This window comes from Notolepis coatsorum, assembly GCF_963971535.1.
Source record: "Notolepis coatsorum genome assembly, chromosome: 9".
Lineage (NCBI taxonomy): Eukaryota > Metazoa > Chordata > Actinopteri > Aulopiformes > Paralepididae > Notolepis > Notolepis coatsorum.
The window spans coordinates 19,362,790-19,379,119 of NC_140173.1; the positions used below are offsets into that span (position 1 = coordinate 19,362,790).

General features: G+C 42.8%; 1 protein-coding gene across 1 annotated transcript in view; it reads left to right on the forward strand.

Annotated features, from left to right (window-relative positions):
- The window catches only part of LOC311234555 (uncharacterized protein), a gene marked incomplete at its 5' end in the record, with an annotated part of 132,503 nt that extends 116,289 nt beyond the window's left edge, over window positions 1-16,214 (forward strand). The window contains 4 exon segments of the mRNA XM_084321804.1: window positions 427-493; window positions 4,968-5,062; window positions 15,941-15,997; window positions 16,000-16,214. Coding sequence (XP_084177930.1) covers window positions 427-493; window positions 4,968-5,062; window positions 15,941-15,997; window positions 16,000-16,119 — 339 coding nt within the window. The 3' untranslated portion in view covers window positions 16,120-16,214.
- Between the last annotated feature and the right edge of the window lie 116 nt (window positions 16,215-16,330).

Here is a 16,330-nt window from a genome sequence, read left to right on the forward strand (position 1 = left end):
TGTTTTGTACAGTAAAAACTAAAACAGTTACAGTAAACAAACTATTGTGAAGTAAAAAAAAAAAAAAAAAAGTTAAAGGACGAAAAAAAGAAAACATTATGGTGCTCAAGCAGCACCTTGCCTCTCCTCAGCATTTGGCCAAAGGATTTCATCTACGTCATATCTGACCGCCATGTCTACAAGTGCCCTCTCCGGCTGCACAGAGAGAAGACGGCCACGTCCTCCACTTGGTGGCGCTCGTTCAGTTCTAATGTACAGTAAAGATAACAATTACAAAAATTATTCACAGCCCACACCTTTAGTATTTATGAAATATACTGTAACAGACAACAATATAATTTTTTACAATTACTGTAATTTCAATATACAGTTACGGTACAGTAATATGCACATATTGACTTACCGATTATCTCTCTTACTGTAAAGATTCTTATAATGGATGCCACCGTTGACCTGTTCACGTTTGGCTGCACCACCCTGCCAGCTTCAGCCAGTGTTAGTCCTCAGTTTACAGTATAATACGTGTATTACGTGGTCAACAATTGTGGCTATAATTTAATTTGAGACAGATGTTCTTCTGCCTCCTTGGCCACGACCCTGTCCTTCGTTGCCAACCTCAGCTGCACCGACTTGCTCCATGTTGCTCCTTTCTTCAGGTTTCTAAGCATCCTTTTATGTAGTGGTGAAGAAATAATTTTGTTGCAATGCTACTCACCTGGGCAAGGTTTTTTTTTTCTTTATCCACTTTTTCTCCCCATTTTCTATATTTTCTCCCATCCCAATTTCGCATCATCCAATTCAACCCTCCCCTGTCACGAACGCTGTTTCTTGCCTCCCACAAGCCGGCTGCAATGTGGACTAAGTCATACATAGCACAAGTCCCCTCCGGTACTTGAGGTAACAGCAGTCGCATCTTTTCACCTGCGCAGCTCGATCTCTCAGTGGCGAGGAGTAACGCGTGGGAGGCTCACGCTGCCCCCGATACTTCCTGATTCTACAGCGCAGGCGCACCAACCGACCTGTAGGAGTCGCTGTCCACAACGCCCGATCCCCACCATCAGTTTCCCACCTCCTAATACGGCCAATGTGTATTAGTATGAACGACCAGCTAAACTGAAAGCAATGTGGAGTGCCGGGCTCGAACAGGCGAGCCCAGCGTCTCTGCATTCGTGGCGAGCGCCTTGCCCACTACGCCACGTAGCCGCCCTACCTGGGCAAGGTTGTTGAAGGTAATGAGACTAGTCTATCAGTGAGCTGGATACAATCCTACCTGGAGGGGAGAGAACAGATGGTGGAGGTAAACGGTACCCTATCCCCCCCCCCTCACAGCTGTGGTGTTCCACAAGGAAGCATACTAGGACCGCTACTATTCCTAATTTATGCAAATGACATGTTGTCAGCTTGTGACTGCAACTTGTTCCTGTTTGCGGACGACTCAGCCCTGCTGGTCTCTGACAAGAACAAGTTACAGGTTGAAAAAGCCCTGCATAGGCAAAATCTGCATATGGCTTGCCGACAACAAACTATCATTATTTACACATGGGCAAAACAGAGTCCATTCTCTTCGGTTCAAATAACAAACTCAGCAAGACCGACGGCTTCTCGGTTACAGTGGGTGACAATATTGTCACAAGGAAAGATGAAATTACCTACCTGGGTTCCATCCTAGAGGCTAATCTTTCCTGTGACAAAATGGCATCCAATGTAATAAAAAGAGTCAACCAACAAACTCGATTCTTGTACCGGATCTCCTCTCTGGTAAACAAGAATACCCTGAAGACTCTGGCATCAAAGCACCTCAAAGGCGCTAAAAACAAAATTACAAACATCTCAAAACAAACTGGTCAGACTACTGCTTGACCTTACTCCTAGAACCCACCTCACCCCTGCCCACTTTGACAACCTAGGATGGCTTAGAGTAGACGACAGAGTACAGCAACTTGCAATGGGCCTGGTCTACAAGATACACTACGCGACCAAGGTACCCATGTACATGTCAAAATACTTCCCAAAGGTCAGTGAATACCATGATCACAACACCAGAGGGAGCTCCACAAATCATGTTAAACCCAGATTCGGCTCAAACAAGGGACTAAACACGTTTCGCAATTATGCCACATCAATGTGGAATGCCCTACCCAAAGCTATAAAGGAATGTGAATCACTACCCACTTTCAAAAACACTCTCAAAGAACACCTACGGGAGACTGCAATTCGAAACTGGCCCCTACAAATGTCCTAACCCAGTTGTACAGTAAATGACCAAGTATGGCTTTGTCAGTATTCCAGTGTACAGTGTACAGTGTGTGTGTCCCCAAACCCCACCCCACCCACCCAACCTCCCCAATGTACAGTTTCTACGTCAAATGTATATACACTCTTTTTCTGGACACTTTTTGTATCACAAACAGTACTGTATTTGCAAATCTGATATGTCATAAATGTCTAGATGTAGCAGTACTGTCTATCTGTATGTCATGTATGTCATATATGTTATGATGAATTGAAAATGGGGGACCCTGATGTAAACAAGACGAAAGTCTTTCTCTGGTCTGCATTCCCTTAACAATTGTATGTATTGAGCTGTACTGTACTGTACCCATTCTGCAATCTGTTAATAAACTTTTCAATCAATTTCAATCAATCACATTAGTACAAACAGCTGTTGAATTGATTTAGTGATCTGCATTTGTAGTAATAAGCTATTGAACATTGTTGTAATATGAGGTGGCTGTATTCTGAGAATGGAGCATATGATTTAGAGTTTGGCACTTTGTATTAACAGTTTTGCACTTACACATACAGTAGGATATAATGTTTTAAGGTAAGAATTCTGCAAGTCAGTTTAGAATTTAGGATTATGAGTTTGCATGTTATATGTAAGCATAGCATTTAGTATCTTAGAGTATGTTTGTTTGGTAATTTGCATTTTGAGTTTTGTACATTGAAATTCTGCTGTGCAAAATGAGTCAAAGCAATCGTAAAAAACTGTAATGGGTGCTTGTTGGCAATTTGCATATTCATATAGACCCTTGCATCTCAATGACGGTAAAGGTGTAGAGATTAGGGTTGGGTACCATTCACACCGTTCACCAGTACCAGTTCCTGGAATTTGGTATCGTTACCTAACGGTACCCCTTTTCGGTACTTAACTCTCTCTGTAATACTTTTTTATTATTTCAGTTGTAAAAAGAATTTGTCCAAACTTCTCAATTTCAACATTGTTATTTATTCAGAACATTTAGTTATTTATTGTTGTAACACACCACACAAAATGAATAGCATGATCATGTATTATGTTTTTAAATGTTAAAATATCAATATTATCTTTATAATATCATCCTCAGTAAATATGATCAAACTCCTCTGACCTCGTCGTGACAGTAATATATATACTCGAAAATATAAGTTATATTGTTTGTTAGGGTTCAGTTGTTTACAGATGAAGCAGAGTCAATACGGAACTAATATGTGAACAGACTATTGACTTGTTGTTAACACTCCACCCAAAAATAATATTTTGCACATAATCTCACACACCAATCCACTAATCCACACTAATTCAAAAACTAGGCAACCTTTAAAAATGCACACCACCAGCTGTGGTACACAAGCCAAACCATGCTGATACAACAGTCCCAGTCAGCTTTGACCAGGTCGTGAAAGGTGTCTGTCTCAGTCAGGTCTGGCCTGGTTCTAAAGACAATGGAGACGCTCACTGTGTTCCAGACAGGCCACGACACGGCTAAACTCTGGCAGTGGCTCAGGAGGCAGAGCAGTCGTCTGGTAGTCGGAAGGTTCCAGGTTGGATTCCCAGTCCACTCCTCCCAGGCAGGGTGTCGAAGTGTCCTTGAGCAAGTCACTTAACCCCTAATTGCTCCCGATGTGCAGGTTGGCACCTTGCATGGTTGCCTCCGCCATCGGTGTGTGAATGTGAGTGAATGGGTGAATGTGAGGAACAAACTATTGTAAAGCGCTTCGGATAAAAGCACTATAATTGCACCATTTACTATTTACAAGTCCAGTGGTTCATGGCCACGGTGGTGTAGTGGTTATAGGCGGCACGGTGGTGTAGTGGTTAACACTGTCGCCTCACAGCAAGAAGGTCCAGGGTTCGATTCCCGCTTGGGGACCAGGTTTCCATGATGCCAGTTACCCAGGTGGGGTATCTCCCAGGCCTTTCTGTGTGGAGTTTGCATGTTCTCCCCGTGCTCGCAAGGGTTTCCCCCCGATAAGATAAACCCAATGGAAAAACATGCACAACAACAGATCGCTAACGCTGTGGCGACGTAGGGCAAAAAATCAATCGAGTGGGGTGTCTAAAATACGTGTTTTTTTGTGGGGAATTCAAATATGAGATTATTTTTCTAATCGGATAACTCCTACCTACATTGTTTTGGATTTCAAAATGGCCGATTTGACCATTTTTCACCCCTTGGCCATACATGGATGCCAACATGAATCTGAAGGAAATCCTAACATGCAAGGTGTCTAAATGATGTGTTTCTTAATGGGGAATTCAAATATGAGTTCATTTTTGGGATAGGATAACTCTATCCTACATCATTTTGGATTTCAAAATGGCCGATTTTACCATTTTTCACCCCTTGGCCATACATGGATGCCAACATGAATCTGAAGGAAATCCTAACATGCAAGGTGTCTAAATGATGTGTTTCTTAATGGGGAATTCAAATATGGGATAGGATAAATATAACCTGCATAATTTTGGATTTCAAAATGGCTGATTTTACCATTTGAACCCATTGGTATTGTATTACAAAATTGCAAAGATAACAAATATATGGGAAATCTCTCTCTCTCTCTCTCTCTCTCTCTCTCTCTCTCTCTCTCTCTCTCTCTCTCTCTCTCTCTCTCTCTCTCTCTCTCTCTCTCTCTCTCTCTCTCTCTCTCTCTCTCTCTCTCTCTCTCTCTCTCTCTCTCTCTCTCTCTCTCTCTGTCTCCAGGTCTTGGAGGCTGGTACAGCTACAGGATGTCCAAAGCAGCCCTCAACATGGCCACCAGAAACCTGTCCATCGAGCTGGGACGCGGTCGACCCAAGGTAACTCATGTGACTTTATGTTTGACAATTATGTTTGACTATTGTCATTCAGTATCCATTTCTGCCCCCGTTTTAAAGATCCCCTCCGCTCAAAAACATGTTTTTTTTATGGTTAACTCCTCTTGGAGGCATGACTTTGACTATACAGACTATACCGTTTCCACACTCTTCTCTTCCCCTGGAGTTGCATGTGTGATGTCACTAACAGGCCGAAGCTCTCATGGTCCAACATGTGGCAACTTGACACCGTTGGCTTCAGCTACACAGACAGCTGAGTAGGTCTTGATCTTTCTTGAAAGAATATAAGCTGGCGATTTGGAATTACTGGTGAATATTACAGTTTTGTTTTTTACGATTGCTTTGACTCATTTTGCACATCAGCGTTTCAATATGAAAAACTCTTGACACAGAATGCTATACTGCTCATTTTGGGTTCAAAATGTAATATAGCATGCAACATCAAAATACCAGTGTCAAATCAGAGAATAGTATTATGCAAAAGTTTATCACAGCAACAGAACATTTCAAACAATTAAGTGAACAACTGAACCAAATTAGATTATATTTCATGTTAACGTTTATCATAGTGTCAGAACAGTGGATATGTTAATCGCTGAAGTTTTGTGCACTTTTCAAATACAACGGCCATTATCAAATAATGCAGTAAAACACTAAATACATGTTACCAAAAGAGACTATGCAATGGACATTTCCTCATAACCCCTGTGATAGACTCCAGTATAGTGCTTGTGTTTTTATGAAAGACAAACAAAATATTTGATTATTTTAAGTTTAATCGTTACAGTAAAGAAAAATACATACAGTAGTGCTCTGTTTTGTACAGTAAAAACTAAAACAGTTACAGTAAACAAACTATTGTGAAGTAAAAAAAAAAAAAAAAAGTTAAAGGACGAAAAAAAGAAAACATTATGGTGCTCAAGCAGCACCTTGCCTCTCCTCAGCATTTGGCCAAAGGATTTCATCTACGTCATATCTGACCGCCATGTCTACAAGTGCCCTCTCCGGCTGCACAGAGAGAAGACGGCCACGTCCTCCACTTGGTGGCGCTCGTTCAGTTCTAATGTACAGTAAAGATAACAATTACAAAAATTATTCACACCCACACCTTTAGTATTTATGAAATATACTGTAACAGACAACAATATAATTTTTACAATTACTGTAATTTCAATATACAGTTACGGTACAGTAATATGCACATATTGACTTACCGATTATCTCTCTTACTGTAAAGATTCTTATAATGGATGCCACCGTTGACCTGTTCACGTTTGGCTGCACCACCCTGCCAGCTTCAGCCAGTGTTAGTCCTCAGTTTACAGTATAATACGTGTATTACGTGGTCAACAATTGTGGCTATAATTTAATTTGAGACAGATGTTCTTCTGCCTCCTTGGCCACGACCCTGTCCTTCGTTGCCAACCTCAGCTGCACCGACTTGCTCCATGTTGCTCCTTTCTTCAGGTTTCTAAGCATCCTTTTATGTAGTGGTGAAGAAATAATTTTGTTGCAATGCTACTCACCTGGGCAAGGTTTTTTTTTTTTTATCCACTTTTTCTCCCCATTTTCTATATTTTCTCCCATCCCAATTTCGCATCATCCAATTCAACCCTCCCCTGTCACGAACGCTGTTTCTTGCCTCCCACAAGCCGGCTGCAATGTGGACTAAGTCATACATAGCACAAGTCCCCTCCGGTACTTGAGGTAACAGCAGTCGCATCTTTTCACCTGCGCAGCTCGATCTCTCAGTGGCGAGGAGTAACGCGTGGGAGGCTCACGCTGCCCCCGATACTTCCTGATTCTACAGCGCAGGCGCACCAACCGACCTGTAGGAGTCGCTGTCCACAACGCCCGATCCCCACCATCAGTTTCCCACCTCCTAATACGGCCAATGTGTATTAGTATGAACGACCAGCTAAACTGAAAGCAATGTGGAGTGCCGGGCTCGAACAGGCGAGCCCAGCGTCTCTGCATTCGTGGCGAGCGCCTTGCCCACTACGCCACGTAGCCGCCCTACCTGGGCAAGGTTGTTGAAGGTAATGAGACTAGTCTATCAGTGAGCTGGATACAATCCTACCTGGAGGGGAGAGAACAGATGGTGGAGGTAAACGGTACCCTATCCCCCCCCCCTCACAGCTGTGGTGTTCCACAAGGAAGCATACTAGGACCGCTACTATTCCTAATTTATGCAAATGACATGTTGTCAGCTTGTGACTGCAACTTGTTCCTGTTTGCGGACGACTCAGCCCTGCTGGTCTCTGACAAGAACAAGTTACAGGTTGAAAAAGCCCTGCATAGGCAAAATCTGCATATGGCTTGCCGACAACAAACTATCATTATTTACACATGGGCAAAACAGAGTCCATTCTCTTCGGTTCAAATAACAAACTCAGCAAGACCGACGGCTTCTCGGTTACAGTGGGTGACAATATTGTCACAAGGAAAGATGAAATTACCTACCTGGGTTCCATCCTAGAGGCTAATCTTTCCTGTGACAAAATGGCATCCAATGTAATAAAAAGAGTCAACCAACAAACTCGATTCTTGTACCGGATCTCCTCTCTGGTAAACAAGAATACCCTGAAGACTCTGGCATCAAAGCACCTCAAAGGCGCTAAAAACAAAATTACAAACATCTCAAAACAAACTGGTCAGACTACTGCTTGACCTTACTCCTAGAACCCACCTCACCCCTGCCCACTTTGACAACCTAGGATGGCTTAGAGTAGACGACAGAGTACAGCAACTTGCAATGGGCCTGGTCTACAAGATACACTACGCGACCAAGGTACCCATGTACATGTCAAAATACTTCCCAAAGGTCAGTGAATACCATGATCACAACACCAGAGGGAGCTCCACAAATCATGTTAAACCCAGATTCGGCTCAAACAAGGGACTAAACACGTTTCGCAATTATGCCACATCAATGTGGAATGCCCTACCCAAAGCTATAAAGGAATGTGAATCACTACCCACTTTCAAAAACACTCTCAAAGAACACCTACGGGAGACTGCAATTCGAAACTGGCCCCTACAAATGTCCTAACCCAGTTGTACAGTAAATGACCAAGTATGGCTTTGTCAGTATTCCAGTGTACAGTGTACAGTGTGTGTGTCCCCAAACCCCACCCCACCCACCCAACCTCCCCAATGTACAGTTTCTACGTCAAATGTATATACACTCTTTTTCTGGACACTTTTTGTATCACAAACAGTACTGTATTTGCAAATCTGATATGTCATAAATGTCTAGATGTAGCAGTACTGTCTATCTGTATGTCATGTATGTCATATATGTTATGATGAATTGAAAATGGGGGACCCTGATGTAAACAAGACGAAAGTCTTTCTCTGGTCTGCATTCCCTTAACAATTGTATGTATTGAGCTGTACTGTACTGTACCCATTCTGCAATCTGTTAATAAACTTTTCAATCAATTTCAATCAATCACATTAGTACAAACAGCTGTTGAATTGATTTAGTGATCTGCATTTGTAGTAATAAGCTATTGAACATTGTTGTAATATGAGGTGGCTGTATTCTGAGAATGGAGCATATGATTTAGAGTTTGGCACTTTGTATTAACAGTTTTGCACTTACACATACAGTAGGATATAATGTTTTAAGGTAAGAATTCTGCAAGTCAGTTTAGAATTTAGGATTATGAGTTTGCATGTTATATGTAAGCATAGCATTTAGTATCTTAGAGTATGTTTGTTTGGTAATTTGCATTTTGAGTTTTGTACATTGAAATTCTGCTGTGCAAAATGAGTCAAAGCAATCGTAAAAAACTGTAATGGGTGCTTGTTGGCAATTTGCATATTCATATAGACCCTTGCATCTCAATGACGGTAAAGGTGTAGAGATTAGGGTTGGGTACCATTCACACCGTTCACCAGTACCAGTTCCTGGAATTTGGTATCGTTACCTAACGGTACCCCTTTTCGGTACTTAACTCTCTCTGTAATACTTTTTTATTATTTCAGTTGTAAAAAGAATTTGTCCAAACTTCTCAATTTCAACATTGTTATTTATTCAGAACATTTAGTTATTTATTGTTGTAACACACCACACAAAATGAATAGCATGATCATGTATTATGTTTTTAAATGTTAAAATATCAATATTATCTTTATAATATCATCCTCAGTAAATATGATCAAACTCCTCTGACCTCGTCGTGACAGTAATATATATACTCGAAAATATAAGTTATATTGTTTGTTAGGGTTCAGTTGTTTACAGATGAAGCAGAGTCAATACGGAACTAATATGTGAACAGACTATTGACTTGTTGTTAACACTCCACCCAAAAATAATATTTTGCACATAATCTCACACACCAATCCACTAATCCACACTAATTCAAAAACTAGGCAACCTTTAAAAATGCACACCACCAGCTGTGGTACACAAGCCAAACCATGCTGATACAACAGTCCCAGTCAGCTTTGACCAGGTCGTGAAAGGTGTCTGTCTCAGTCAGGTCTGGCCTGGTTCTAAAGACAATGGAGACGCTCACTGTGTTCCAGACAGGCCACGACACGGCTAAACTCTGGCAGTGGCTCAGGAGGCAGAGCAGTCGTCTGGTAGTCGGAAGGTTCCAGGTTGGATTCCCAGTCCACTCCTCCCAGGCAGGGTGTCGAAGTGTCCTTGAGCAAGTCACTTAACCCCTAATTGCTCCCGATGTGCAGGTTGGCACCTTGCATGGTTGCCTCCGCCATCGGTGTGTGAATGTGAGTGAATGGGTGAATGTGAGGAACAAACTATTGTAAAGCGCTTCGGATAAAAGCACTATAATTGCACCATTTACTATTTACAAGTCCAGTGGTTCATGGCCACGGTGGTGTAGTGGTTATAGGCGGCACGGTGGTGTAGTGGTTAACACTGTCGCCTCACAGCAAGAAGGTCCAGGGTTCGATTCCCGCTTGGGGACCAGGTTTCCATGATGCCAGTTACCCAGGTGGGGTATCTCCCAGGCCTTTCTGTGTGGAGTTTGCATGTTCTCCCCGTGCTCGCAAGGGTTTCCCCCCGATAAGATAAACCCAATGGAAAAACATGCACAACAACAGATCGCTAACGCTGTGGCGACGTAGGGCAAAAAATCAATCGAGTGGGGTGTCTAAAATACGTGTTTTTTTGTGGGGAATTCAAATATGAGATTATTTTTCTAATCGGATAACTCCTACCTACATTGTTTTGGATTTCAAAATGGCCGATTTGACCATTTTTCACCCCTTGGCCATACATGGATGCCAACATGAATCTGAAGGAAATCCTAACATGCAAGGTGTCTAAATGATGTGTTTCTTAATGGGGAATTCAAATATGAGTTCATTTTTGGGATAGGATAACTCTATCCTACATCATTTTGGATTTCAAAATGGCCGATTTTACCATTTTTCACCCCTTGGCCATACATGGATGCCAACATGAATCTGAAGGAAATCCTAACATGCAAGGTGTCTAAATGATGTGTTTCTTAATGGGGAATTCAAATATGGGATAGGATAAATATAACCTGCATAATTTTGGATTTCAAAATGGCTGATTTTACCATTTGAACCCATTGGTATTGTATTACAAAATTGCAAAGATAACAAATATATGGGAAATCATTTATAATGACAAAGCCATCAAATTTATTAACAAGTGAACTGTATATAACTGGATACAACTCCAAAGATCAATAATAATAATAATACTAACAATAATAAATTGTATTTGTAATGCACACAAACACCTAAGTGCTAAATCTCGATCTCCTGACTTCTTGAACTTTGCCAGGTTCCAATATCTTGATTGGACTCATTCTTGGATGGCAAGATCTCCTACTGTACTGCTTTAGCCACCAACCTACAAACACAAACTTAAAGTCAACGTCAGCCATAAATAGGTGAGCTCTTTCCAGAACTACTCAGCAGAAACCTCTGTAACCATTTTAACAAACGTCTCAATGTATTGAGAAAATCCATGGGGCTCCATCAATCCTCTATCTTCTTAAATTTGATCAGGTTGCACAAGTCCTGCTTGGATTCATTCTTGGACATCAGCCTCCTGCTGGTCTCCTGAGCCCTGATCCCTCCATCCCTTTTTTCTTGTGAAAAGTACTTAGCAGAGGCCTCAGTCACCACTTTAACAACCCTCTCGATGCTTTGTGTGTGGCAAGGCCAGTCGAGAACCTCCATGGGGGTGTTGATTAAGTTATTCACCTCGGAGGTGCTTAGGGAGCAGGTGAGAGGTGGCTCTGACAAATCTTCTGACCAGCTGATTAAGCCACCAATGCTGGAAGCGTCACTATTGATGTTAGGTGTTCTTCTGATCCTGACACAGGAGTCTCCCAGCTGAGTGTCTGGATCCCCCTCTCCCCTGATGGCCAGGATTCTCTCCACCCCCTCAATTCTCTCTTTTTGATCCTCAGAGCACAGCAGTGTTTGGAGGATGGCTTCACTGTGGGCATACCAAGCAGATCTTCTCACAGTTGGCATCACAACATCCAGCACCTCCTTCCTCTGAGACTTGAGGCAGTCCAGCTGAAACAGGATGTGCCTAGGCCCTTCGATCCAGGAGTGCTTGACCTTCATGTTGAACCAACATGGATAATACACTCTAATGATGAATTCCACAATGCATTGTAGATTATTCAGGTTCTTTCTTTAAGTTGATGCTTTGACACCCAGAGCCTGAGGAGTCTGTTTGCTGTGGTGAGCCAGCGGCTGTGGTTTACCGGTCCAATCTCCAGCAGAGCCAGCCTTGCAGAAAGCACTCCATCCCTGATTGCACAGACCAGCTTATAGCCATAGTGTTGATCAGTTGAGAGATCTTGAATGATCTTCTCAGGCAGCTTGATCAGCGGAGGGCCAAGAAAGATCCTGGTGAAGTTAGGATTGATCTCCAAGTCTGTAACAGAATCAAGGAGCTGTCCTATTGGCCCAGACAATTTGTTGTCTGACAGAGTAGCCCCATCAACTTCAACAATGAGACGGCGCAGTGGAAGTTCACCAGTGTGCAGGTTGCACACCAACCAGACCAGCTTTCTCCCCAGGTGCAGCTCCAGCTTCCGCATTACACCTGCCTTCACTCCAGTGTTGACATTGGTCGAGTCTCCTCCAATGGCCCACAAGGTCTTATCAGAACCTCTCTCTTTCAGCCAGGCAAACAGGACCTTAGCAATCTTCTCTGCATGGGACTCCTCTTTAGTTGCTTTCTCTGGTGTAAAGTGGAACAGATAGTTGCTGCCAGGCTCACTAGCAACACTATAGTGTTCTTCCTTGATCTTTGCAGGAAAAGATTGGTCACTGCCCTCAGCTTCCATCATCACATTGGTCATGTCAATCCGCCCATCAAAGAGGATACAGGAGATCCCCCCCTCCTCCCTGCACTTCTCCTCAAACTCTTCCCCCAGCTCTTGCATCAACTTTTCTTGTGCTCTATTAACCTTGTTCTTATCAATCACTTTACTTGTGTCATCTTCTAAGATGAGTCCTGCATCAATCAGAGCTGCAGTTGCTATAGCTGCAGTTGGCCTTAGACCTATGCCATACCTTACACTAGCAAGAGCGATGTTTGGAATCTCATCATAATTTTTCCGTAGCTTTGCTGAAGCTGCAGGGTCAGTTTCAGGAATGAGCTCAACTTCAGGGACTGTAAGGAAGCTCTCAACATCCTTCCTGGCAACCTTGTCTGCTGCTGCAAAGCTTTCTTCTTTGCCCCTTCTCCTTTTCTCTGCCTTCTTTTCCATCCCCTGCCTTTCCAATGTTTTAAGAAGATAGAGGATTGATGGAGCCCCATGGATTTTCTCAATACATTGAGACGTTTGTTAAAATGGTTACAGAGGTTTCTGCTGAGTAGTTCTGGAAAGAGCTCACCTATTTATGGCTGACGTTGACTTTAAGTTTGTGTTTGTAGGTTGGTGGCTAAAGCAGTACAGTAGGAGATCTTGCCATCCAAGAATGAGTCCAATCAAGATATTGGAACCTGGCAAAGTTCAAGAAGTCAGGAGATCGAGATTTAGCACTTAGGTGTTTGTGTGCATTACAAATACAATTTATTATTGTTAGTATTATTATTATTGATCTTTGGAGTTGTATCCAGTTATATACAGTTCACTTGTTAATAAATTTGATGGCTTTGTCATTATAAATGATTTCCCATATATTTTTTATCTTTGCAATTTTGTAATACAATACCAATGGGTTCAAATGGTAAAATCAGCCATTTTGAAATCCAAAATTATGCAGGTTATATTTATCCTATCCCAAAAATGACCTCATATTTGAATTCCCCATTAAGAAACACATCATTTAGACACCTTGCATGTTAGGATTTCCTTCAGATTCATGTTGGCATCCATGTATGGCCAAGGGGTGAAAAATTGTCAAATCGGCCATTTTGAAATCCAAAACAATGTAGGTAGGAGTTATCCGATTAGAAGAATAATCCCATATTTGAATTCCCCACAAAAAAACACATATTTTAGACACCCCACTCGATTGATTTTCCAAAAAAAAAAAGTATGGCCCGCCCTGTGGCGTCCTTGACGAAGACGGACAGGAGCACTTGGATTGGTCCCCTGGCACGGCTCACGTTGACGCCTGTCTGCTCCCGGCTGCCCTTGGGGGGCAAGGACGACGGGATGGGTTAATCGCAGATACGAATCGCATCTGCGATCCTAAAAGAGACAATGCATGCGTCTGTGTTCCGGTGTGTGTGCTATACTAACCGCTGTGTGTACCACTAAAACATTGAGTGTCGTTGCATGCCGAATAAAGACCTCTGCAACAGGTCCTGCATTATTATAGTGACTACATGAGGTTTATAGGTAATAAGTAACAACGTGTAAAGCTCACCTGACTCCACAGCTGTTGGTACCAGATTAAGATTAAAAGAGGTCATTCAAACATATTGACCTATTTATTTATCTCGCCAAAGTCAACTGTCCTGTTTGATTGAGGCAATAGTTCAAAACTTCTGAACTGATTCAACCCTTATTTATTCATAAAATGTCTTATTTAGAACTGCTTATCAGTTGAGATGTGTTTTTGTGGACCTGAGCATGTAGTTTATTGAGTAGAGCACGCCACGAACGCTGGCAGGACTCCCACTGGGACCACCCTTGCTAAAAATGTACTAAGACGTGTCTCTGTAAAGTGGCCGCCTAGTGGCATGTTAAAGGGTAATTTCACCAAAAAATTATGCCAATTTATCCTGCATATAATATCACACACATCCAAAAACTTGAATCGGTTTTGTACACATTCATTTGGTTTGACAGTTATTGAGAGTAAATTAGTTTTAATATGGCCACCAGTGATGTCATCGGGGGCATTGGATCCTTGTTTTGTGTTAATTACAGCTCCATGAAATGATATAGATGAACAAATAGCTTACCTTGTCTTATAATAATAACTTTTAAATTTTTTCTAGGGACTGATATCTTATCATTGAGCTGTAATTAACACAAAACAAGGATTCAATAGACCTGTTCGCTGTATACAAACATACCGTGTTCGAGCCAATCAGCAATACCAACTGAGTCACGTGACTAAGTCGTCCCGGACCTGCGCGAGCTGCTGCGCTAAAAGAATACGACGGGGCTCTATGGAGAAACCATGGCACTCCCCTGACTAAAAGTAGTTTCAAACGAAAACGGCTGGATGTTACTTTGCCAAATCAGCATGGCTGTGAGTGTGAGTCTTTCACCTTTCTAGCTTTGGCATGGATTGATTGTTTAGATCGCTAGCATGGCTAACAAATGCAGATATATTGTAGTCTGCGCCGTTGTTCTGACCAGGATTACGTTCCTTTCTGCTCCAGTGATGCGCGCGCACACTGAGTCTGAAGTATACAGCGAACAGGTCTATGTTCCCGATGACATCACTGGTGGCCGTATTCAAACTCCTTTACTCTCACTAACTGTAAAACTAAATGAATGTGTGCAAAACTGTTTAGGGTTTTTGGAAGTGTGTGAGATTACGTGTAAAATAAGTGTCTCTTTATGCTCTTGATTTGTCTCTACTCTACATTCATCAGCATATTAATTTACAAAGCAGAGTTAAGGAACTAATACGTTCAAATGTTAAGTACAGTTTCTTACTAATTACTCAAAGGGATAGTTCAGATCTTTGGACATTGAGTGGTATGACTTACTCGCTAGTTGATGCCCTTACTTCACTCACTGGGTCCTGTGGTCTGAGTTCTGGCCCGGTTCTGAGTGAACCGGGAGGCTTCAGACGGGCAAATCCACACCATAACCTGCAGGCAAACGATTGAACCAACCACAACAGAAAAAATGCAGTCCTGGCGCATTCCCTATGCTTGATTCACGTTGGAACGCGGCCAGTGCGTCGTGACTGCATCACACATGGGTTCTACTTCCTGAAGTAGAAGCGCAGTGGGGAAAGTGCTGGGACCAGTGGGACACACGCTTACGTGCCGGGGGCCCTGGTCCAACATGAGTCAAGCGTGGGGGAAAGCACTGGGACCGGTGTGACACAGTTACTACGCGCTGGCCTCGTTCCAACGTGAATCACGCAGAGGGAATGCGCCAGGACTGCGTTTTTTCTGTTGTGGCTGGTTAGACCTTTTGCCTGCAGGTTATGGTGTGGATTAACACTTTGTTGTCCCGTGACCCCCGTTTGCTGCCTCGTCTAAAGCATCCCAGTTCGCTCGGAAACCGGGCCAGAACTCGGACCACAGGACGTCTGTGAGTAAACTAATGGTATTGCTTCAAATATACTACTAGTAAGTATTTTATACAACTTAATGTCCACAAATCTATCTCTTTTAAGTATTAGTTTTATACCTCAGCTGTAAAGTGTCTCCCCCCCCTCCCCCGACTGTGGTTTTCCAAGGTGGTGTGCGTGTCTCTACACCCGGGGACGGTGAACACGAACCTGTCCTGGCCGTACCACACCACAGGAACGTGCCAGAGGACCGGCTCTTCAGCACCCAGCGCTCTGTGAGCTGTCTGATGGACATGGACAAGACCGGCAAGGCTTACAGTTGGGACGGGACAGAACTGCCGTGGTAGAAAAACGCGTGGACAGACGGAAACAATTACCTCACAGAATTGATCTCGCTACCTCACTGACTAGGAGAAAGGTGAATGTAATCAGCTGCTGTCGGAGGACATCATTGGGGGGGGGGGGGGGTGTAAATAAATATGTTCTCAAACTGTTATTTTCCAGGTATAGCTGAAAACATTCATTTAAAACAGACAGGCAGAGGGGTGGGAATGAGGG